Source organism: Berghia stephanieae, chromosome 6 (genome assembly GCF_034508935.2).
Source record: "Berghia stephanieae isolate SIO BIC M18660-M18661 chromosome 6, UCSD_Bste_1.3, whole genome shotgun sequence".
In the NCBI taxonomy this organism is placed as follows: Eukaryota; Metazoa; Mollusca; class Gastropoda; order Nudibranchia; family Aeolidiidae; genus Berghia; species Berghia stephanieae.
In genome coordinates this window covers 29,963,301-29,984,959 of record NC_088365.1, presented here as the reverse complement: position 1 = coordinate 29,984,959, position 21,659 = coordinate 29,963,301, and the positions used below count along the sequence as shown (strand labels likewise).

The following is a 21,659-nucleotide window of genomic DNA, read 5'->3' as shown; positions in this document are numbered from 1 at the left end:
TATCTTCTTTTTGTCAATAGATTAGATGGTTACCTACACCATGATTGGTTAGTTAGGTCAGTTAGACTTGATAGAAAGTACTTTGTAACAGAAAAAAATCCCTATCCAAAACACAGCAAGCTCAAAGAGGATTACAACTTTTTTTGGGGGTCTGAATTTGAAGAATCCACTGTTAGAAAAAATATTATACCAATGTGCACTCACGTATCAATATTTCTTTTTTTTCCCCACAAGTTGCTGCTGTGATTTACACTTTTCATTCACAATAAAACATTTCAACTCAATCATGTAACAAATCATAATCATTTTATTCATCTTGCTATGAGTTTCCGTGAGGGAATCACTTTAAAAGCTTCAGGCCATGATTTCGCATTCTTGACAGCGGACAGGATGGACATGATTTGATTCAAGGTCAGGGCTTTGCTTCCAATGTTCCATCTGCAACACAAAAGTTGTAATAATAATAATAATAATAATAATAATAATAATTATTATTATTATTATTATTATTATTATTATTATTATTATTATTATTATTATTATTATTATTATTATCATTATTATTATTATTATCATGATAATCATTAATAATAATAATAATAATAATAATAATAATATAATAATAATAATAATAATAATAATAATAATAATAATAATGATGATGATGATGATGATGATAATATAATAATAATAATAACAACAATAATAATAAAAATTAAAATAACAACAATTATAACACTGTTGATAATAATAATAATCATCATCATTATCACCATCATTATCTAAATCATAAAACCAATAATTATAAAAATAATAATGATGATGATAATTATATCAATAATGAATGAATATGGCTGCGCAGTCTCTATGGACGCTTGCCGTGAATTTGTGCGTCACTTCGACTTTGTCAAGTCAAACTGTTTCTATTATCCAGTTAGTAATTTGCCTTCATAAATCTCTGTCTAGTGCAAGTGTTCTTAGCTTTAGAATGTCGTCATGTGTGTTAAGGTGCTGTGGCAGTTGGATGTTTCCTTGTGTTGTTGAAATCAGTTCTTCAGTTGTTGTTTCTAATGTATTTGATATTTTTTGAGATCTTGATTCAATGTTGTTGGAAGTGAAGTTGGTGTACGCCCTCTGTATTTGGCTCCTTGTTTGAGGTTTGTGCTGGAATATTTTCATCTGGTCGGAGCACGTGTCTGAACAGTTTTCATCTTTGTTTCTTTACACGCATACTGACTGGTTGTATTCTGCATCTGTCATATAGCTCCTCATTACTGATTTTGTCTGGCCAATGTACCCCAATAACTCATCTCAATTATTTGCGATGAAGGGAGTCCAGGGTGTCCAAATTCGTTTTTGTAAGATTCCACGTACCACAGTTGTACATAAGGATTGGCAGTACTAGTGCTTCGTAAAGGCGTATTCTTTTAATCTCATTAATAATGTTCGTCATGTTCCAAACATTGTGTAGTTCTCTGAATGCAGTTTTAGCTAGCATTTTTCTCTGTTTGATGCCGTCATTCTCATTAATCAAGTTTCCGAGTTTTCTTACACTTTTCCATTCCGCTTGTTTCTTGTTAACCAATGTAATTTCTGTTTTGGATTCGTTGACCTTAAGATTCCAATGTGCTGCTTCGCCAGGTATGCTGTATCAAATATGATATCAACATCATCTTGCGTAAATCAGTTCGTGGGTAAGGATTTGAGGAATCGGGAGTTTTTTAATAATAATAATAATAATAATCATCATCATCATAAAATATCTTTATTGTCCATGAAGGCAATTTTTCAGTTGCTTACAGTATATACATAATATACACAAACAGACATAATGAAACAAAAAAGTGCAAAACCACACATACACACACACACACTCACACTTAAATAGGCTTCGTGTAAACTATCTAAAAGGCATATTAATATTTTTGTAAAATTTTAAAAATAAATATTCCATAATCAGGCAATGTCTACTAACACATAAGATATTATATACATTAATTCTTTTCATTTAATACTCTTACCGCTGTGGGTATAAAAGAGCTTTTTGTATCTATTAGTTCTAGCTTTAATGTCTTCGAAACATCTACCAGATGGTAACAACTTAAATAAATGATATAGGGAGTGGGATGGTTGGGTTGATATAGAATTTGCTATTCTGAGGATACTTTTGAAGTGGAGTTCAGATGCTCTTAAAAAATTACAACCAAACGATTTTCCCAGCAATATTTATTGTATGTTGGATTTTATTCTTCTCTTTCACCCCACAGTTACCGTACCACATCACAATACCAAAGGAAATTACACTTCTTATAAGTTATACATTAGGATCATTGTCTTTTCACTAATTTCAAAAGATCTGAATTTCCTCAAGAGATGAAATCTCCTCCCCACTTTTTGGTTAATAAAATCTATCTGTTTTTTGAAAGTGAGAGAGTTGTCAATATTCACTCCAAGGGACTTCAATTCATCTACTACTTCTACCTCCTTGTTTTTGATATTTAGTTTCACATGTCCATTTTGTTCTTTAAGTGCAAAGTCAAAAATCTGTTCTTTAGTCTTTGTGATATTTAACTGAAGCACCATTTAGTGAATAAATCAACTTGATCAAAATATTTATTTATGCTATCATCATAATGGTTGAGAAGACCTACAGTCGCTGTGTCGTCAGCTTATTCAATTAGTTGGCAGTTTGAATGGAGTGGTCAACAGTCATTGGTGCATAGAATGTATAGAAAAGGTGACATTACACACCCCTGGGACATCCGTTTGATAGTGTTCTCTCATTTGAATACTTTGACCCAAGGAGGACTCTTTGAGGTCTTTTATCAAGGAAGTTTTAAATCCATTTCAAAATCTTCCAATCTCTTGTAATTTGTTAATTAATAATTGTGAGTTCATAGCATTAGAGGCTGATAAGAAATCTACATAGAGGATTCTGTCATAATTTCCCGATGCTTTGTTTAGGTTGGATGTTAAGGTCTGTTTAGAGTCACAAGTGAATCGTCAACTCCTGGTGAGTGTTAGTAGGAAAATTGGAGTGGATCCAATGTTTTGTTAATTTCATTGAGAAGAACAAATTTTATTATTTTCTTCAGACATTTCATGGTGATGCAACAAAGCAACAAGTCTGAAATAATTTAATGTTGATGACAAGGGGATTGGTGATGTTTTCCATATTGTTGGAATTTTGCCATAATCCAATGGATTTTTAAATATTTCTCTAAAAACTGGTGCTAATTGATCGGAATTTAAGCCTTTGGGATAATTTGTCTAGTGACACAAGAAACTCAATTAGAGCTCACAAACCAGTGATTTCCAGAAATCGTTATTTAATCATCTGAATCAATTTTTAACAAGTTCTGACTTTTGCATGAATTTATGTTTAAGAATCAATAATATTTTGATTTTCTAATTAAAATTTACTTTTCACATAAAAATAATGGTAACTAGACAATTTAAGCTTCTGGCTCCAACTTTTAATCCCAATTTTCTCAATTTGTAGACTGTCTATTTCACGACAATTGAATAAAATCACCCGTTCTATTGATGATCATGTGATAATCTCTGTGACTGATTCCCCTTTCCACCCACACATTGCATTTGTAATTATGTTTTAAATTTCTTATTTAGCCCCCTCCCTATTACTACTAACAAACTGCAATTTATCACTTACTGTAGATATCGATCCAAGGGAAGCCTCTGACATTGTATGCCCTGTTCCTTCGCCCTTGCATAGGATATGGGCTTTTGAGTCGTCTTATCGTTGTAAGCCCCAACAATGTACACTGCATTAGGATCAAATTCTCCCATGACCTGGTTTGATGAGATCAAACTTTTATATTAAATTATTTCGTCATGCATAAAAGATAATTCAATAAATGAACAGACACAATACATGAAATAGATCTCATCCTTGATAGGGATGTTTAAAAAAGAAGAAGAAAAAAAAAAAAAGAAAAAAAAATAAAAGGAAAAAACGCCAATAAATAAATAAAAATACAAAGGACTTTTTCTCTGGGGGGGGGGGGGGGGGGGGGGGGGGGGGGGGGGGGTCAATTGCTCATAAGTAATTAGCAACACAATCAATGTAAGTTGTCTCCCTTGATCACGAATCTGTTGACTTTGATCTGTTTTAAATTCAATATTAAGAGGTCATTTACTTGAGGGTTTTTTCTTTCTTGCATTTTTATTTTGCTTTTTTTACTTTTCAAGAAGTTACAAGAACAAAACAAAGAAACAAGTTGGGGGGAAGAGAGTACAGAAAATAAGCGAAATTATTGTTTTTTGTTTTTGCTTAGTCTCTCCAACAATTGAGGTTATATGAGAGACGCTGAAACATTAGCTTGATGTAGCCTATAATGTTTCAGTGTGCTGCACAAATAATAAGGCACTCAATAGATCTAAATTTGCAACATTTTATAAGTTAAAGCGTGAATAGTACACATACTCAGATAAGAAAAGAAAAAAAAGTTGATGGCCCTGCCGTTCGATTCATTGAGAAGTTGAAGAGAAATATGATTAAATGACTTAACGCAATGCACCAAAAAATAAGATTCATTAGACATCCACATTAACGAAAAAAATATTATATAAATAGTGCACATGTGTTGTGTTTGTTGCTTTAGTCTCTTCCAACAATTGAGGTTATATGAGAGACCGCTGAACAAAAACAAGCAATTAACAAAATATACAATGTAAATCAAAATCTACCTAAAGATATCATAAGCTAATTATAAATAACCAAGAACAAACAGGCAGAAGATTTACAGAAAAAAAATATCCTTCAAAATACAATCACAAACCAAAGAAGCAGGATAGGCTAGTAAAGAGAAGAAGAAACGACATCACTATCGGATCGTACACAGATCGAATGACATAAATATAGATATGGAGGATAATCTTGAAGTATGCTGAGTTGAGTGTAATGCAAAAGCTTGAGCAAAGTTAATTTTCTAAAAATCCTTTGGCAAAAATCAGCCTTAACTTCAAAGACTAATTTTTAAAGATCCAACTATTTTACCATATGTTGTATCACCATCACCATGTAAGCATCAAGTTTATCATCATCATCCTCATTGTCGTCAACATTATTGTCATCGCTATTTTTATAATCATCACTATCATCAAATTGTCATCATGTCATCCATCATCACTACAATCACCATCTCCTTCACCATAGGCATCACCAACAACAGCATTATCCATATCATCATTGTCATTTCCATAATGGTCACCATTACTGCCACCAAATGTTGATTCCATCATTGTTGATATCACCATCAACACTTCATGGGGCGGGGAGTTCATCCAGCCAATGGTTTGAGATGCGATAAGTTACAGGCTGCTTTACAACCCTCCTCTCAAACCTACTTACTTACTTAATCCTCATCAAGCCATGGGGTGCATAGGGTATCGACTAAAGACTTCCATTTCTGTCTGTCAGCTGCCTGTCTTGGCCTGCCTCTCCATCTTTTAGAGTCTTAACCGAGTGCATAATGGAAACTCAAAGGGAAATTTAATTTAAAACATATATTGGAGCTTAGAGTAACTCAGCATTAAAAAACCGAATCCATGTATAACCTCTGTCCGACTATTGGTGTTCTTCATGATTCCTAGGGTTTGTGCTTATGAACTGAGACTGTGCTGTACTTGCCTGTTTTCCATCAGGAGACAAATAGATCAATTTATCTTTATCAAACAACGATACATGAGGGCACAGTGCTGAAATGAGTTGATCTATTTCGTAAACTAAAACTGCTTGTGAATAACTATTAGACAGTAGAGAAAACAGATCTTAAGAAGTATACCATTCATCAAAAGAAACGTTGAGCCAATCAGCACTGTCTGAGCTTAAATATACAGTGGTAAATAGAATTGGGTACAGTCAGGTAACTTCGCCAGTAGGTAAATTTGACCTCGTAACTCTGGCACTGTAGGCAGAAAAGACATTTGAACGTATTGCACTATTATCGACTTTGTACTGCATTAACTTCCCACTTTTAAAGCAACTGAGATGATAAACTATCATCATTGATACCCTAGCTTACTAGTGGAGACTGGAAAACTGCATCCATTTGTTCCAACACACAAAAAGTTGATTGGGTGACATGAAATTTTTTTAAAAGGAGGCAATTCCTCAGCTGACTCCAAAATCACAGACTTCCGCGGATCCAAGGAAAAACATCAGCACTGTTAAAAAACAGTCAACATTTTGATGAAGGGGGCATTGGAAATACTAGGTTAAGTCCATTTTTTCTTTGATCTTACAAATACTTTAAATATTATTTATTTTCATCTGAAATCACAGATTTAAAAAGTATATTGGCATTGTATTCTGCCACAAACAATATAACTAAAATACCTGTATATAGGGTTATTTTCAGGACATCCAGTGAAATGGAGGTGAAATGGCAATTGCTCATCAGACCTATTGAGACAGTACAAGTCTAGAAGTTGATCAGCTGTATTCTTTATATCTCTGTTTGGCATGAGATCTCCATAATTCATATCAATTACTAATGGGATTCCAAACTGTAATGATGTAGACAGTCGGTGATTCAACCATCTGGAAAAACCAAAGAGATATATAAATAATAAGAAAACAGCTAGATGAAAGAAAAATTGTTAAATCAAATGCAATTCCAATTTATTTTTATTTCTCTTCATTGTTATTTACTAATCAACTTTCAGTAGGTTGAGGTGGTGCTGATTTGAATTTTTTAAAGTGCAGGAATTAAAAGGGCCTACATGTCCTTGACACTATGTGTGCTGAACTTATTGCATTATTCAAGGTTCATATATTGTACGCTACTGTTCCACTGATAATTGATCATTTGAGAGAGACAGAGAGACAGAGAGAGAGAGAGAGAGAGAGAGAGAGAGAGAGAGAGAGAGAGAGAGAGAGAGAGAGAGAGAAACAGAGACACACAGAGAGGGGTGATAGACAGATAATTAGAAAAATCAGAGACTGACAGAACACAGACAGACAGAAAAACAGACTGAACACAATGAAAGAAGCAACCAGAATTCAGGGTTTTGTTTTTCTTGACCTTTCTGTCAGTTGGGCGTAATGGTTTAAGGAATATGAAGACTCAAATATGCAGCACATAAATTAATTGAATTAATATAATATATACTGAACCATGAACTGACCTTTTTATTGTTGAGGTATAAACTCGTAACAAGATTTTGTTATACTCCATGTGTTTTACTTCTTCAATTTCACTCGGCTCAGTGATTCCAACCTTTGTTTTGAGCAGGGATTTCTTCTTTTTATTATTGACCTTGAATGTTTTCTTCTGACATGCAATATAATACTTCAGTCTTCTATTCTTTGAGGAAAGGTTAAGTGCCTCTAACCAATTTTCACTAGTCATTTCATTGGAGCTCTGAAAAATTCAATCACAGATTATGATTATATATGGAAATAAGTGTTTATAAACCGAAATAGAATACTATATTATATAAAATGGAAATAACTGTTTATAAACCGAAATAGAATACTAAATTATAGAGAAAAAAAAGTCTGTCGATGATTCTTAGTTGGTTTTGTTTTGTTTTTTACTTCAGTACCTTCCTGATTTTGAAAAATTAAAAGCAACATTTAAAATTTTAACGGGAACTGGTTCGTAAGTTTTTAAAATTTTAATTTTAATTAATAATAATAATAATATAGCAATAATAATAATAATAATAAGTTTGTGAGTGTGCGACGGTGTGTGTATCAAGGAATTGTCAAATTGAAATTCTTTTTGATTCAGTGGTAATTTTACTTCAGTCTTGATTTCTATTCTACAGAATTCTTTCATGGCTCTCCTCACTATCACTCTCATCTCAATCAGACCTATTTTAGTCTCCTGCTTAAAAATGGTCTGAATGTAAAATTCACATAAGATAACTTCTATTATGATTTAAACCTCTTCAAGAAAGGCTCCCCCCCCCCAAAAAAAAAAACGCCTATAAAAGCAGAGTCGTCCATATTGAATGCAAGGACATCTAGCTCATATGTCTTGAGGGACAGATTGTCTATGTGTGTGTGTGTGAGAGAGAGAGAGAGAGAGAGAGAGAGAGAGAGAGAGAGAGAGAGAGAGAGAGAGAGAGAGAGAGAGAGAGAGAGAGAGAGAGAGTGAGAGAGAGAGAGAAAGAGAGTGAGAGAGAGAGAGTGAGAGAGAGAGAGTGAGAGAGAGAGTGAGAGAGAGAGAGTGAGAGAGAGAGAGAGAGAGGAGATGAAATTGGGGGATAGAGAGAGAGAGGGAACATGAAGTAGGGAGAGAGAACAAGTGTTTGCTATGTTTTTTGTGTGTGTCTGATTGTGATCATGGCAAATGAGAGCAGGGGTATAGAAAGGGATATATTGAATTAACTTGGAGAGCAATAGAACAGAGTGATTATCACCAACTCCAAAACAAGAATTTAAATGCTGAGTATGAGTAACACAACCACATCATACTAGGACTTTAACACAATTTTTACACATAACTATTATTATTATTATTATTATTATTATTATTATTATTATTATTATTATTATTATTATTATTATCATTATTATTATTATTATTATCATTATTATTATTATTACATTACATGGACTCCTGATAAGACGATGCTTAGAGAAACCTGAAAAAAATCGACTTTAAGCGAAAATCAATTTAACCGGAGTGTAACCAAATGAGCAAAAATGCAAAGGAACAAAGCAAGCCAATCTAGAATAAGTATGGCCCTTCATGTTGCATTTTCCGCTGACATTGCTCAGTCGCAATCGAATTGACCAGAGAAGTAGAGGCCCCTGTAGTGGTCATGCTTCTTGTAAATCGTTTAGACTGATTTGGCTGGTATGCCAATTTCCTCTGTATGATTTTCTGTCGCATGCCAGACTTTCAACTGCATCGATCAGTTTGATCTGTCTTTTCAGTGATAGGGTTGTCATTTCTGTTTGCCATTGTACTTCTGTCATCTGCATTTTTTGCGGCCGCAAATATCAGGGTGATCCGCAAATTTTGGCAAATTTCCCAAAATTGGCAAATCGCGTGGCAAATTTTGGGGGGAAAAAGGAGCGAAAACAAAATAACAAAAAATAAAGTTCGAAACTTGAGAAATGTTGCAGCTTTGCCTGGGCCCAAACCAAGGGAAGCTACTCTCTACGGATAATGATCCTTTAAAATCTTTGTAACAACGCTATTCACAGTCATTTCATTTCTCAAGTCAAATAAATCGAGTCACTTACACTTTCAACTTCAGTCATGGATTAGTTTTCCTTTACTACAATAAGTTTATCGATGCCTCTTTTTTGAGTAGTAAAAGAAAACTAGACCTTTGATGAGTCTGACTGAAAGTGTACGTTTGTGTGTGTGTGTGTGTGTGTGTTTGTGTGATTGTCTGAAAGTTTGGGCGCATAATCGCTTTACATTGTGTAAATTAATAAATGTAGCCTCTTTAAATGTAATAAATTGTCTTTTATATATATTTTTTTCTGTATCGCATGTTAATTTTTACTGAAACGCTTAGTTCTCCTCTGCAGATTTTTGGACAAATTTTGGTCTTTTTGGCAAATTTTAGGTCCCAATTTGGCAAAAAATGCAGATGACAGGTAGTTGTAGACTTGACTTGAATTCTTGATAAAATTTATATTGATTAAGAGGGTCCTTAGATAGGATGGCCTGGGATTAGAAAAATAAAAATCTTGACTTGAAGTTGCGACGATGTAAAATGTGAGATGGATAGATCAAAGCTATTCGATACTGCTTATGTACATTGAGCACCTATGTCACATCAGTGTGCACCAATCGGACATGGTATTTTTAGCCAATGAAAATTCTTACTGATAGCTTTTTTAACTTGTTTATTTGTGATTTTATTGTGGTCATGAGTGATAAGAACATCGACTTATGTGGAGTGTTTTTTATTTTTGACGTGTGTTTTATAGGAAGAAGGGGGAGGGACCAAGAAAAAAAATCCAACTAGGGTAAAATTTGACTTAAGCAACCTCGATGTATCCAGAGTGCACTGTATATATCATTATTTTAGTTTAATTTCATGTTGATATTGTTAATTCAACTTCACGGACACAGAAGTGGTAGATTTGTTCAGCCAGAAAAATAATAAATACCTTTATTTTACGTATTTTGTGTATGGAGAATAGCTTCTGATAAAAGCTGTCAAAATAGCAAATCAATTATCTGATGCCGATTGACATCAAAATCAAATTCTAAATCTTTGAGATTCAAAATTTAAACTAGCAACTAGCAACAGTGTTCAAGTTATAATACGAACTGCTGTCAACTGCAAAGGTGTTATTCCCATTGCATTATTATAGACTTGGGGTGTACAGCATTTGATTTTTCATTTGCAAATGTGTCTCTTCATTTTCCAAAACACAAGCTAATAAATGGATGGTGACACCATTGAGCAGCGATTCAGCAGTGAATAAATGACTTTAATAAATGTCATTATTCATCAGTAGTGATTTGGTAGTCAGTATTGTCAGTCTGAACTTATTTCTTTTATTTTTAGACTAGCTTTTTTAAGGGGGGGGGGGGGGGGGGGGGGGGGGGGGATAAGGAGAGACTTTTTAGAATAAAATTTCAAAATAAGATTTTTTTTCTACCTTTTAACTTTTATAAGTTATTTTCTCCCTTCATGCTGACTTGGTACTGCTCGAGACATTTGCGTACAAAAATCATTGAGCATCCACAAGTCTGGCGTTGGAATAATTTGCTGGGCCTACTGTTCAAGCAAAGATTACAAACTGCTAACAATTAACTCAACCCCACCTTACATATTTACCACCACTCCATCAAAGTTGTTGACAATTTAAAAATTAATTGTAAATCAGTCAACGTGCACCGTTTATGAGATGACACTATACTGTAAAGCTTTACTATACTCAGTGATGATAATGGCAATTTTACAAAAAGGAGGAAAATGTATTGTCAACTAATATTAACAGTCCTTTTCAAGACCACAACATTCTAATGCGGCCACAGGCAGTCCCAAGCCTGTATAAATGCAGAGGGAAATGTTGCTAAATAAAAAAGTATGAATACTAGGGGGGAAGTCCCCCCTGAACCCCCCCCCCCCCCACCCACCAAAGTGTTGGTAAATAAAATATTATGAATACCAGTAAGTCATAATTGTCATTGACTTGTCGGAAATTTTGTGGACCCCCAAAAAACTGTTTGGGCCATCTTGCAGCCCAGCTACTACTTATGTCCTGCCTTATAACACACAAAAAGGGGGTTGGGAACAAAAGAAATCAATGGCATACGCTAAAGTGCACAAATCTTACTGCCCCCTCGCCCCTCCCAACCAGTGTTGGGAACAGTAGAATTTAACAATATATTCCCAACCGATGTTGTGAATAGTAGAATTGGGCTATTCCCAACCAGTGTTGTCTTTTGTAAGCTAGCCCACGACCAAGACAGCGATATTTTGTTTAGTCACGTGATCGGATTTCATTGTTTCATTGCAACTTCGTTGTAGCTCCTCGTTCTAGCATTTCCTTCAATTTGAATTTTCACCATGGAGCTTTTGTCAGGCATTTATTTATGGAGCGTCCATGTACATGGTAACCAGACATCTAGCCTCAGGATATAGTAACATCACGGTCACCTTGTATCGACTTGGCTGTGCTTATTCCCAACCAGTGTTGGGGATAGTAAAATTTGCCTAATCCCAACCGGTGTTAGGGAGATTGTAGTACAATTTGTGTATTCCCAACCAATGTGGTGATGATTAAATTGGCCCATTTTCAAATGGCTAAATGGAACACTTTATATTCTATACTGATAGAACTACGTATAATAAACAGAAAAAAGTTTTGGAAAGGATGCATCATTGATGCCCGCTTGGCATTTTTAATTCCATTTGTTTTTGAAATTCTTTGGAAAGTGATGCCTAGAAATCACAAACTTGTAATGCTGGGAATAAAAATTTAATTTTCAGTGTCTTTAAGAACAATTTAAATAATTTCAGCCTAGCCAGTGCTTTACTTTTCTCCTTTTTCCCATTGATAGGCGAAGCAGATCAGGATGGGGGTTGGTTGTGGGAGGGTGGTCAATTTGTGCATTGTTGTGCCAGGCAAAGTGACATAGCCCACAGGCCTCACTTAGCCACGGAACATGCCAGTTGGTAATTGGTAAATCGTCAACTCTTAACTGCCACAGAGTATGGAGTGATAAGTTAATAACTGGTACTTTCATTCTCTCTCTCTCTCTCTCTCTCTCTCTCTCTCTCTCTCTCTCTCTCTCTATCTCTCTCTCTCTATCTCTCTCATATTTCCTCTTTTTGACATGGACCATTCCAGTTGGTAAATTCTCAACTATCTACTATTAAAAGCCACAGACTGATGTTGTGCGTGATTTGTTCCTTATGTGCTAGGTAGTAAAAACACACACAAAACCTTGGACAGAGTACAAAACCAAGCCCTTCGCTTCATCTCCGGTGCCCTGAGATCGACACCCACAGCAGCATGTGAAATACATACTAATGTGGACTTTGCAGATAATCAGCAGTGCTTGAAATGGTTGAAAGATACAAACGAAAAGAGGAAAACAATCCAAACAGAATTCTGGCAGAGAAATGGAAACCAAGAACAAGATTAAAACAAAAATCCCTGCTAAACATTGCTAACAACTTGAATGAAAGACACAGACTCCCAGAAAACAGAGAAAAATCTATTTTAATCAGTCAAAAACCTCCATACGCCCAACTAAAACTTCCAAAAATCAAGACTAACCTCGTAGAAGAAACAACAAGAAATAAAAACAAATCAGATATACAAACATTAGCAATGAAGACAATACAAGAATACCCAGACAACTGGATACATGTTTACACAGATGGATCTGCCCACAAAGGAACTAAAAATGCTGGATATGGGTTGTAGTAGAATACCCAGATAAAATCTGTGATAAAATCCACAATTCTTGCGGAAGCTCCTGCTCAAATGACGAGGCAGAGGCAGTTGCAATAGAAGCCTCACTGCGACACCTCTCTTCTGTTTTCCAGCTAAACCCTTCAAAACTTCAAAACACTGTCATCTCCACAGACTCCAAATCTGTTCTCCAAGCTCTCAATTTAGATAAACTCTCCTCAACGTTCAATAGTTTAAGATCTCAACTAGATGAATTCCTTACAACACACAGAGTAGAATTATGTCTCCAGTGGATACCGGGACATTCAAATATACCAGGAAATGACAATGCAGACAGACTAGCCAGACTCGGATCAACACTTTTACAACCATCAATTCCAGTATCCTTAGACACAGCAAAACAAATAATCAAAACAAATAAGAGAGAAGAATGGATGAACAGTTGGGCAATGAGCACCACGGGTAGATGTATGTTTTCCCATATGACCACTCCTGTAAAGACTGATTGCCTAAATAAGCTCAGAAGACACCAGCAAAGCATCATCTTTCAACTAAGAACACAACACATACGCTCAACAACCATTTAATTAAGCAAAATTACAAAAGACACATCCCCTTCCTGCCCCCAATGTCAACACCCAATGAAACAGTAACACACCACTTGCTTGAATGTCAACCTCTTGAAGACATGAGATGCACATTCCTCCCACCAAATCCAAGCATCAGTAACACACTTTATAGTCACCAGGAACAACTACAAAAGACGTCTAACTTCTGCGTCATGGCACAAGACCGAAGGGCTAGAGCTCAGGTGGTCGCTGGTTCGGATAAGTAAGTAAGTTCCTTATGTGCAGTGTCTTTAAAACAAAGGAAATCCTACTTTTATCTTTAATCTATCAGAAATTGGCAGGGATTTGCCACTTTGTTCTTCTGTTTGTGTTTATTGTTGAATCCGAAAATAACAGTAATTTTTGTTTTGATATGATTTTAACCCGTTTTTTTAATTTGTGAAAAGCAAATGCCGACGAGTGTGGACTCAAACTCAAACCTTTCCACGATTGATAAGAATTTCTGACTTTGGCTTGAACCGCCGTAACTACATTTCTAATCAAGATAGAAACAAAGACAAACTGTATTGTAATCAGTCTTGCTTGCTCTTTCATTAGGGAGTTTAATAGAAATTCTAAATCTACCTCACACACTTGAAACCAATGTCATATGAAAGAACTGGCAACACAGATTACAAAACAGTTTGAATTTTGTTTCTATCTTGATTAGAAATATAGTTACGGCAGTTCAAAGTCTGAAATTTCAGACCGATTTTAACCCCAAAATTACCATTGCAAAGTTGTGACCGAAAACGCGTGGTGTTAATAAAAAATGGTTAAAACAGTCAATATGGAGTTCTTATCATATATTGTATACCAAAATGTTCGTCTTATCGAGGACAATGCATTTACATTAATAAAGAGGAAGATAAACATTTCAAATTAACACATTATTACATAATATGACGCAAATGTTACATAATCTAAAACTCAGCTAGACGTAAGAAAGAATTTGCTCTATCACTTTTGGAGTTATCCCCAATATCTCACTGAAACAATTGCAAATAATTAACCTCTTTTAATTAATACATAGAGAATAAAAAAGTGTTTGAGAGTATTTAAATGAAAAGATATAACATGTTGTGTAATGACATAATGAGTTTATTTTTACCTATGGCAATTTAATTGCATATAAATAAAATGGTAGATTGAAAAAGTTCAAATAAATTGAAACAGATTCCCTATTATGATTAGAAGGAAAGTTCTGGCTTTTAATACTTTAAAAAATTCTGCTGAATCACTTTGGTCATTTGAACTGACAATTAATATAATTTTATCCCCCCCCCCCCCCCCTTCTCTCTCAATGTATGGGGGTGTCAAAACTAATAGAACTTCTTACCCTAATAATTATTAAGGCTAAGGCCTTTAAAATATGGATACAAATGATAAACATATCTAAACATATGGGAAAGAAACTTGATGACTTGATGGCATAGTAAAATAAAATTAAATTAAAGCAATTGGTATTCTTAAAATATCGATATTATTAATATCGGATTTCACAAAGAGAAGAAATATAGAGCAGTATAATTAGGTGCCCCAAACGTAAACAAAGGTCTAGAAGCACATGGCAAACCACATGTTCCTGTCTTGACAGCTCACGTTCCAATGTAAATTATAGAAAAAAATAACCTTTAAAATTTGGCTGTTAGGTGGCAAAAGAAACACATATTCATAATAACTCGATCATGCATCAAATAATGTCTAGATATGGATATTTTATGGAACAAAAGGTAAAATTTATCAAAAGTTACAGTCTATCTATTTTTAGACCAGAGCAAATTATTGCGCTGGTGTGAACAAAACGAAAATTATTCGGAGCCTGATTTTCAGAATAATTTAGCCTTATATTATTATTTCTGCAACTGTTAGATTTTATGTAAACATATTTTCAATACTGAAAGTGTATTGCCTACAACTCAAACTACAAAATTGGGAGACCTATATTGTGCGTAAATTTTTCCGGTCCCTAACGAAAATCACCAGCAACTTGTTATTGTTTACGTTTGGGGCACCTAATTATACTGCTCTATACGAACTTTTAAAACAAAAACTATAAAATGCCTATAAATAAAGTTGGAAAGTATGTATTCAAAATAAAAACATAGTAAATAATAGTACTGAAAATATTATGGACTAAATTTAACATAATACATAACTAAATTTAAAATATTGATATGAAGATCGATATCGCCCAGCAGCCATGATGAGAAGATAATGTAAACAAGGCATTTCGGCGCAGAGTTAAAAGGTGTCTGCGCATCCATATAGAGCCCTGAAATTTGGCATGAATAAAGTTTAGATGTTATTCTAAAAACAAGCGTTTAAATTTTAAAAACACACGCGGTAAATAAAAAAAATAAATGCATTTGAAAATTGCCACATTTTAACTTCATATAACTTCTGGAATTATTAATGGATTTTTCCTTAATTGGCACCATTTAAAAGGAAATTGAAAGACGAAAATAATGATACCAAAATATCTGCGATATTCCTCTTTATAACGAAGTTATGCATCTTTAATTGAACCCCCCAAAACGCGAACGGCATTTTCCAGTCACAACTTTCCTATGGGCGAGTTGGGTCAAAATTTGACTGCCACTGCTGCTGCTCACTAAACTGCCTACTTTCATATGATTATGACTAGAGAGCTGAGCCGGTGTTACCAATACTTAGCTTCTATAACCAGGACAAATAATTCGTTTGGACAGAAAAATAAATAAAAACTTACCGCTTACCGTCAAAAGCAGTTTAGATTTGAAGATACATTTGTTTTCTATAAAAAAACATTCGGTACTAGACAATCCTTGATGAATTTCAAAAGTTGTGTTTGAAATTATATCCTAAATATTTTCATGATTCATTCCTCGCTAAATCGTGTGTTTTTCTCGTCTGACCCATAGGTTGGTGCCCCTAGTGCCAGCCGCCTGCCGCGCAATAGCCGCGCAAAACAAAGGTTTTTTAAAAAGTTTATTGAGAAAAAGATACGGAAAAAAGTGTCCCTAGATAGGTATGCAATTTGGTGCATAAGTGCAGTAAAAATTGGTGCGCAAAATTAGTTCGTAGAGGATGCGAGACTGTGTGTGAGTATGTGTGTGTGTGTGTCTCTTTCTTTCTTCCTTTTTTTTTGGGAGTGCCTACGTACACGGTAACGGGGCATCTAGCCTCAGGATCTATGTACACGTAAACCGGTTTACCGTTGCAACATTCTGTCAGTGATGGTCCTCGCTGTCGTGACCGCGCGCACTCGTGTGTGTGTGTGTGTGTGTGTGAGTTGTTTTTTTTTAAATCAAACCAATTTTAACCATTAATGGCGAGATTCCATCTTACACTCCCCAAACTCCAGATCTTAGTCTTAATGTTATCATTAAAAGACAAGCTTTGCGATTTATAGTTTAATTGAAGCCCGAGTCGAAATATACTCTTACTACTGCTCTCTTGGTGGAAACGATTTATTCTGCATAAGCAATCTGGAGAAAAAAATCAGTGTCACTGTAAAAGGTTAAAATTTCACGAAGTACGCTCCGTGAACACCGCTGTAACAATCCTTTGATCTACGTCATCAGGCAACCCATTGTTTCTTTCATCTTTACCCATACCCCCTTACTATCCCCCCATCCCCCCGCCCATCCCCCCGCCCATCTCTCTCTCTCTCTCTCTCTCTCTCTCTCCCTCTCTCTCTCTCTCTCTCTCTTGTCATAATGTTATCCCTTCCCCTTCCCATCTCAATGTAAAATGAAAACGTTCTGTTGTTTGCAGATACATGTATGATTGTTTTGTTTTCTCTCTCTCTCTCACTAGGCTAGGATTAAAAACCAAGACATCAGGTAATGGGTGTCTAATGCCAAAGTATAGATTCTCTCTTTGGCCAATTTAGTCACGCATGTGGCAGTCCAGCTATTTACTATGTTCTGCCTATACCACACAATAAGTGGGATTTTGGGGGGTGGGTACGAAAGAAATCAAGGTCATAAGTAACCGTGCACAAGAGCTGTATAGGGAATTGGTTTCTGGGGGTCTTGCAAATACCAAATATTTTATGGAAAGCTTTTTCGAACTCCAAGACGTCTGGTTTGTTTTGCTATCTTGGAACAAACGAAACAGAGATGTCTTGATGTGTGGCCTAGTTGTCTGATTTTGTGACCTGGATGTAAGGTTTTGTGACTTAGATGTATCCTTTTGTGTGTGCAAGCCATGCGGGTAAGTACGGCGATAGCTTGTCAGTTGAGGAAAAAAAAAGGAAGAAGCAGTGTATCCGCATTTGAAAAACAAAACAAAAAAAAAAAAAACTGAAAAAACAAAACAACTTAACCTTTTTAAGGCGAATATCAATCTTACTTGGACCAAAAATAAAATCTTACCGTTTTCATCAAAAGACAAAAAACAAATTACAATTTAAAAACTTGAGCTTTTATATAGAGCAATATCCACCCAACGTGTTCAAAGCGCTTTTTATCAATATTCTTACTGCTCTTATGGTGGAAACGTTTGTTTTTTCTGCGTTAAAAAATAATATAAATGAAGACTATTATTTGAAAAACAAAAAATCAGTGTCACTGGCAAAGGGTTAATTGCAGTACTCCTGCATCCAGTGAGACTCCTACGGCACTTGCTAATCATAAAAAAGGAAATAGCAGCAATCAACAATACTAATGTGAAAAAAAAAGAAGAAAAAAAAAGGTGGGTAGGGGGGAAGAGCAAACCCAGTAGCAATGCAACCTTTTAGCGGCGAAATTCGATCTTTGACCTAACACCAAATCTTCTATCATCAAAAGACAAGTAACGGCAAAACTATTATAGACAATTGAAGTCCGAGTTGCGATAGTCTGACTACTCTCTTGGTGGAAACGCTGTATTCCCCGTTAACAATAATAAAGATAAAAGCAAACTACTATCTAAAAGCAAAAAATTAGCTTCGCTGTTAAGGGGTTAAGAACACCTGCAACTGCAAGCATCCTTGAGATGTCTACGTCACCAAGGTCACCAATCGACACGTCTCCCTCTCGTCGGCATGCACCCCCCCCCCCCCCCCCTCCACTCTCACGGTGGTGGTGGCGGCGGATAAAAAAGGCCTTTTTTTCTTTTATTCAATCAACTTGACTGCTGGTGGACCCTAGGCCTCTCTACAAGTCCAAGAAATAATACTCACTTTTTCTCTTCGCCAACGAAAATATCTACCCCCTACCGGTCTAATTATTTGTAGCAGACGACAAATTTCTCAAAAAGGTCACGTGACACTGTAAAAACAACACAGGAAGTCCATGAAAGCTTATTTACGACATTTCCTTTGAACCGTGTAAACAACAAAATTTCGTTTTCATTCGACTCAACGGGTCAGATTGGCCGGTATTTTCTTAACGAACTAAAGTTCTGAAAAATCAAAATGTTTCTTAGAAAGTTGAAAGATGCTAGTTTTTTAAAAAAAATCTTTATATTTTACGTGAATGCATGCTCAAGGCGAGTTGGACGTGCAGCGGAGGTTGGTCGGCCAAAGGCCCACCTCTCTATGACATCGGTTTTAGTTTTAAGTGTTGGAGTTAGAATTTCTGTTAAACTGTATTAATACTGACCGGTATTGCGTATCCTTCTGAAAATAGAAAGTCATGTTCCAGCTGAATGACTTTTAATTTCTTCTGATCTTCAGCACTCAAATTTGAAATTGCTTCATCACATTTTTCCGTTAATATTTCTTTCACAACGTCCCCTATTTGGAGATCGTTACCACTGATTCTTTGATCTTTCATTCTCTGTTCTCTCAACGCATCCAGGTCAATATCTGCACTGAATTTTGCAATGAAGTTCCCTTTGTAAGAACTATATCTTTTTACATTAGAATTATCTACAACTTTTGCTTCACGAGTGCACAATAATTTGTTACGATCTCCATTACCAGAACACATGTGGGCTGCGGTTGATGATGAAATTCGAGTAAATTTCACCAAATGTTGTGTAATTCTGTTTACAAAATTGAGCTCGTGTGGCCTGCACAGTACTGCCATTTTCATGTGAACAGTTATAGTTACAGAAAACGGAAAATGTTAACGTTGAAGTGATGAAAAACAAAAATTAAATTATGTCGAGGTCCATCTTTCCTTTGCCCGCTACGAACTTTCGTTTGTTGACTCAGGGTTGCCAGATTATTTTTCAACAAAATGCCAGGGGAAGACTCAAAAAATGCCAAAACACTCAAAAAAATGCCAAAGTCTGTTGACTCCCACCCCCACTAAGAAAACTACTCACTTTTGATAGACAATTTACTATCCTATCCTGGTGGCTTGCGTGTTTTCTTTTTTTTTTTTTTGAATTATACTAAATTTCCTGTTGGGGTAATTTTTTTACCTACTGACTACTAAGTGGAGTGCTAAACCACTACACCACGGTTGGATTTTAAGAATGAAAAAGAAATACATTAACATGCCGCGTTTAGAAATAATTAAGGAAAGGTGTCATTTGAAGTATAATATACAAGAAAAGAAAATGCCAAATGAAAATGCCAAATGCCAAATGATTTTTCTAATGCCAAACGGTTTTTAAAAATGCCAGATTTTTGGAATCTGGCATTTAAAATGCCAAACTGGCAACCCTGTGTTGACTTCATGCTTTATGAAAATAAGGGTAGGTTGTATTACAGTTTAACCACTCGTTTAAATTCTGAGAGAAACTCGTAGGCTTATATTTCAGATTCGCTTTATATATATATATATATATATATATATATATATATATATATATATATATATATATATATATATATATTATATATATATATATATATATATATATGTTGTTGTTTTTTGTTTTTTTTTTTATTTTTTTTTTTAATTATCTTTTCTATGGAAGAGACACTGTTAAATTATGCATTTCGTTTACATATGTCATTGTTTTCAATATGACAAGCCCAAGGGTCGCTTTTATTGCAATGTAGGAGCTATTGTAACGCAAGCTTCGATAAGTTCCAAAGTAATCCTTACAAAAAGTCATAATATTATTATTGTGCTGAGTACAAAATATGACTTGCTGCTGTCACAAGCGAACCGATTTCGAATTCGGGTGAAGTCGACGCCTTTGTTGACCCCTCTATCCACCATACAGTGATTGGGTATCTTGGACTGTTTGATCTAGCGGAAAGTATTGTATGATACACTAGAGCCTTATCCAAAGCAATAATACAATCAATTATTTCTGTCCTAGTAAGACTACAAAAATAAATCAATTAAAACTTAGCCTACTTGAACTATTCTATAAGTTGGTGTTATGACTTTAGGTCATAAATCTATTATGCCATTCGTTTGCTATCAATCAGTCCAGTGTAGGGAACGGAAAATAGGCCTTATTACGATTTACAATCGAATGTGTTCTTTATAATGTAATTTGCGCTGTCTTACATCAGGGTTCGTGTGATGAACTCGTGGCAACCATACTGCCGAAGTCCGACAAAACGCCTTTCATTAAGTTTTTGCCATTGGCTTTACAGACACCTAACCTGTCTAAAAGTCCTGAACTTCTTCAAAATAATCGGGTTAACCCCCTTCTTTTTACATATCACTGTCTTTCACTATTGGTACCGTATGTAATCCACTTGGATGGGGGGGGGGGGGGAAGAGAGTGAGAGAGAGAGAGAGAGAGAGAGAGAGAGAGAGAGAGAGAGAGAGAGACATCATTACATTGTGTGGCTATGAGGTCGTGTGGTATGACACTCGCTTTCGGAACGGAAGGTCCTGGGTTAGAAACTTTGAAAAAGACCCTTTATTCACATTCTCTCACCGTACTCAGGTGTGTCCGTTAATAGTGCTTGCCTCTATCCGAAAACAAATTGTAATATCGCTTTACATGTGTCATGTCTCTTCCTACGTGTTAATTACTGTTTTGTTGGCTAGGGACTTGTCAAGCGCTCTGAGCAAGTTTATTGGATATTGAGCTATATAGATGCTCAAGTACAAAAGTTATTCCTTTCTAATGTCCTTGTAAATGTCCAGAATTCGAATTACATGATCTGAGAATTTGAGTTGTCTGATTTCTGGACGTGACTGAGAATCGAGAAGACCTTGAACAGCTTTTGAATGTAGTGATGCAAAATAAATAACCAACAAGACGAGAGGTATGTTGTAATATTTAGATTCAGCCGCGGGGGGTTGTTGTGTTGAAACTTCGTGTTAAGTTTATCCCTATTAACATCG

At 35.3% G+C, this 21,659-nt stretch overlaps 1 protein-coding gene across 1 annotated transcript; it reads right to left on the bottom strand.

The window, feature by feature from the left end:
- Nucleotides 1-289: 289 nt before the first annotated feature.
- On the bottom strand, nucleotides 290-19,606 carry LOC144974829 (mitochondrial ribonuclease P protein 1 homolog). Its single transcript, XM_078918150.1, has 6 exons — nucleotides 19,053-19,606; nucleotides 7,153-7,388; nucleotides 6,354-6,565; nucleotides 5,654-5,757; nucleotides 3,674-3,813; nucleotides 290-438 (listed from the first exon to the last, which is right to left on the bottom strand). Exons 1-6 carry the CDS (start codon nucleotides 19,485-19,487, stop codon nucleotides 312-314), a joined length of 1,254 nt encoding a protein of 417 aa, XP_078774276.1. The 5' UTR covers nucleotides 19,488-19,606; the 3' UTR covers nucleotides 290-311.
- Between the last annotated feature and the right edge of the window lie 2,053 nt (nucleotides 19,607-21,659).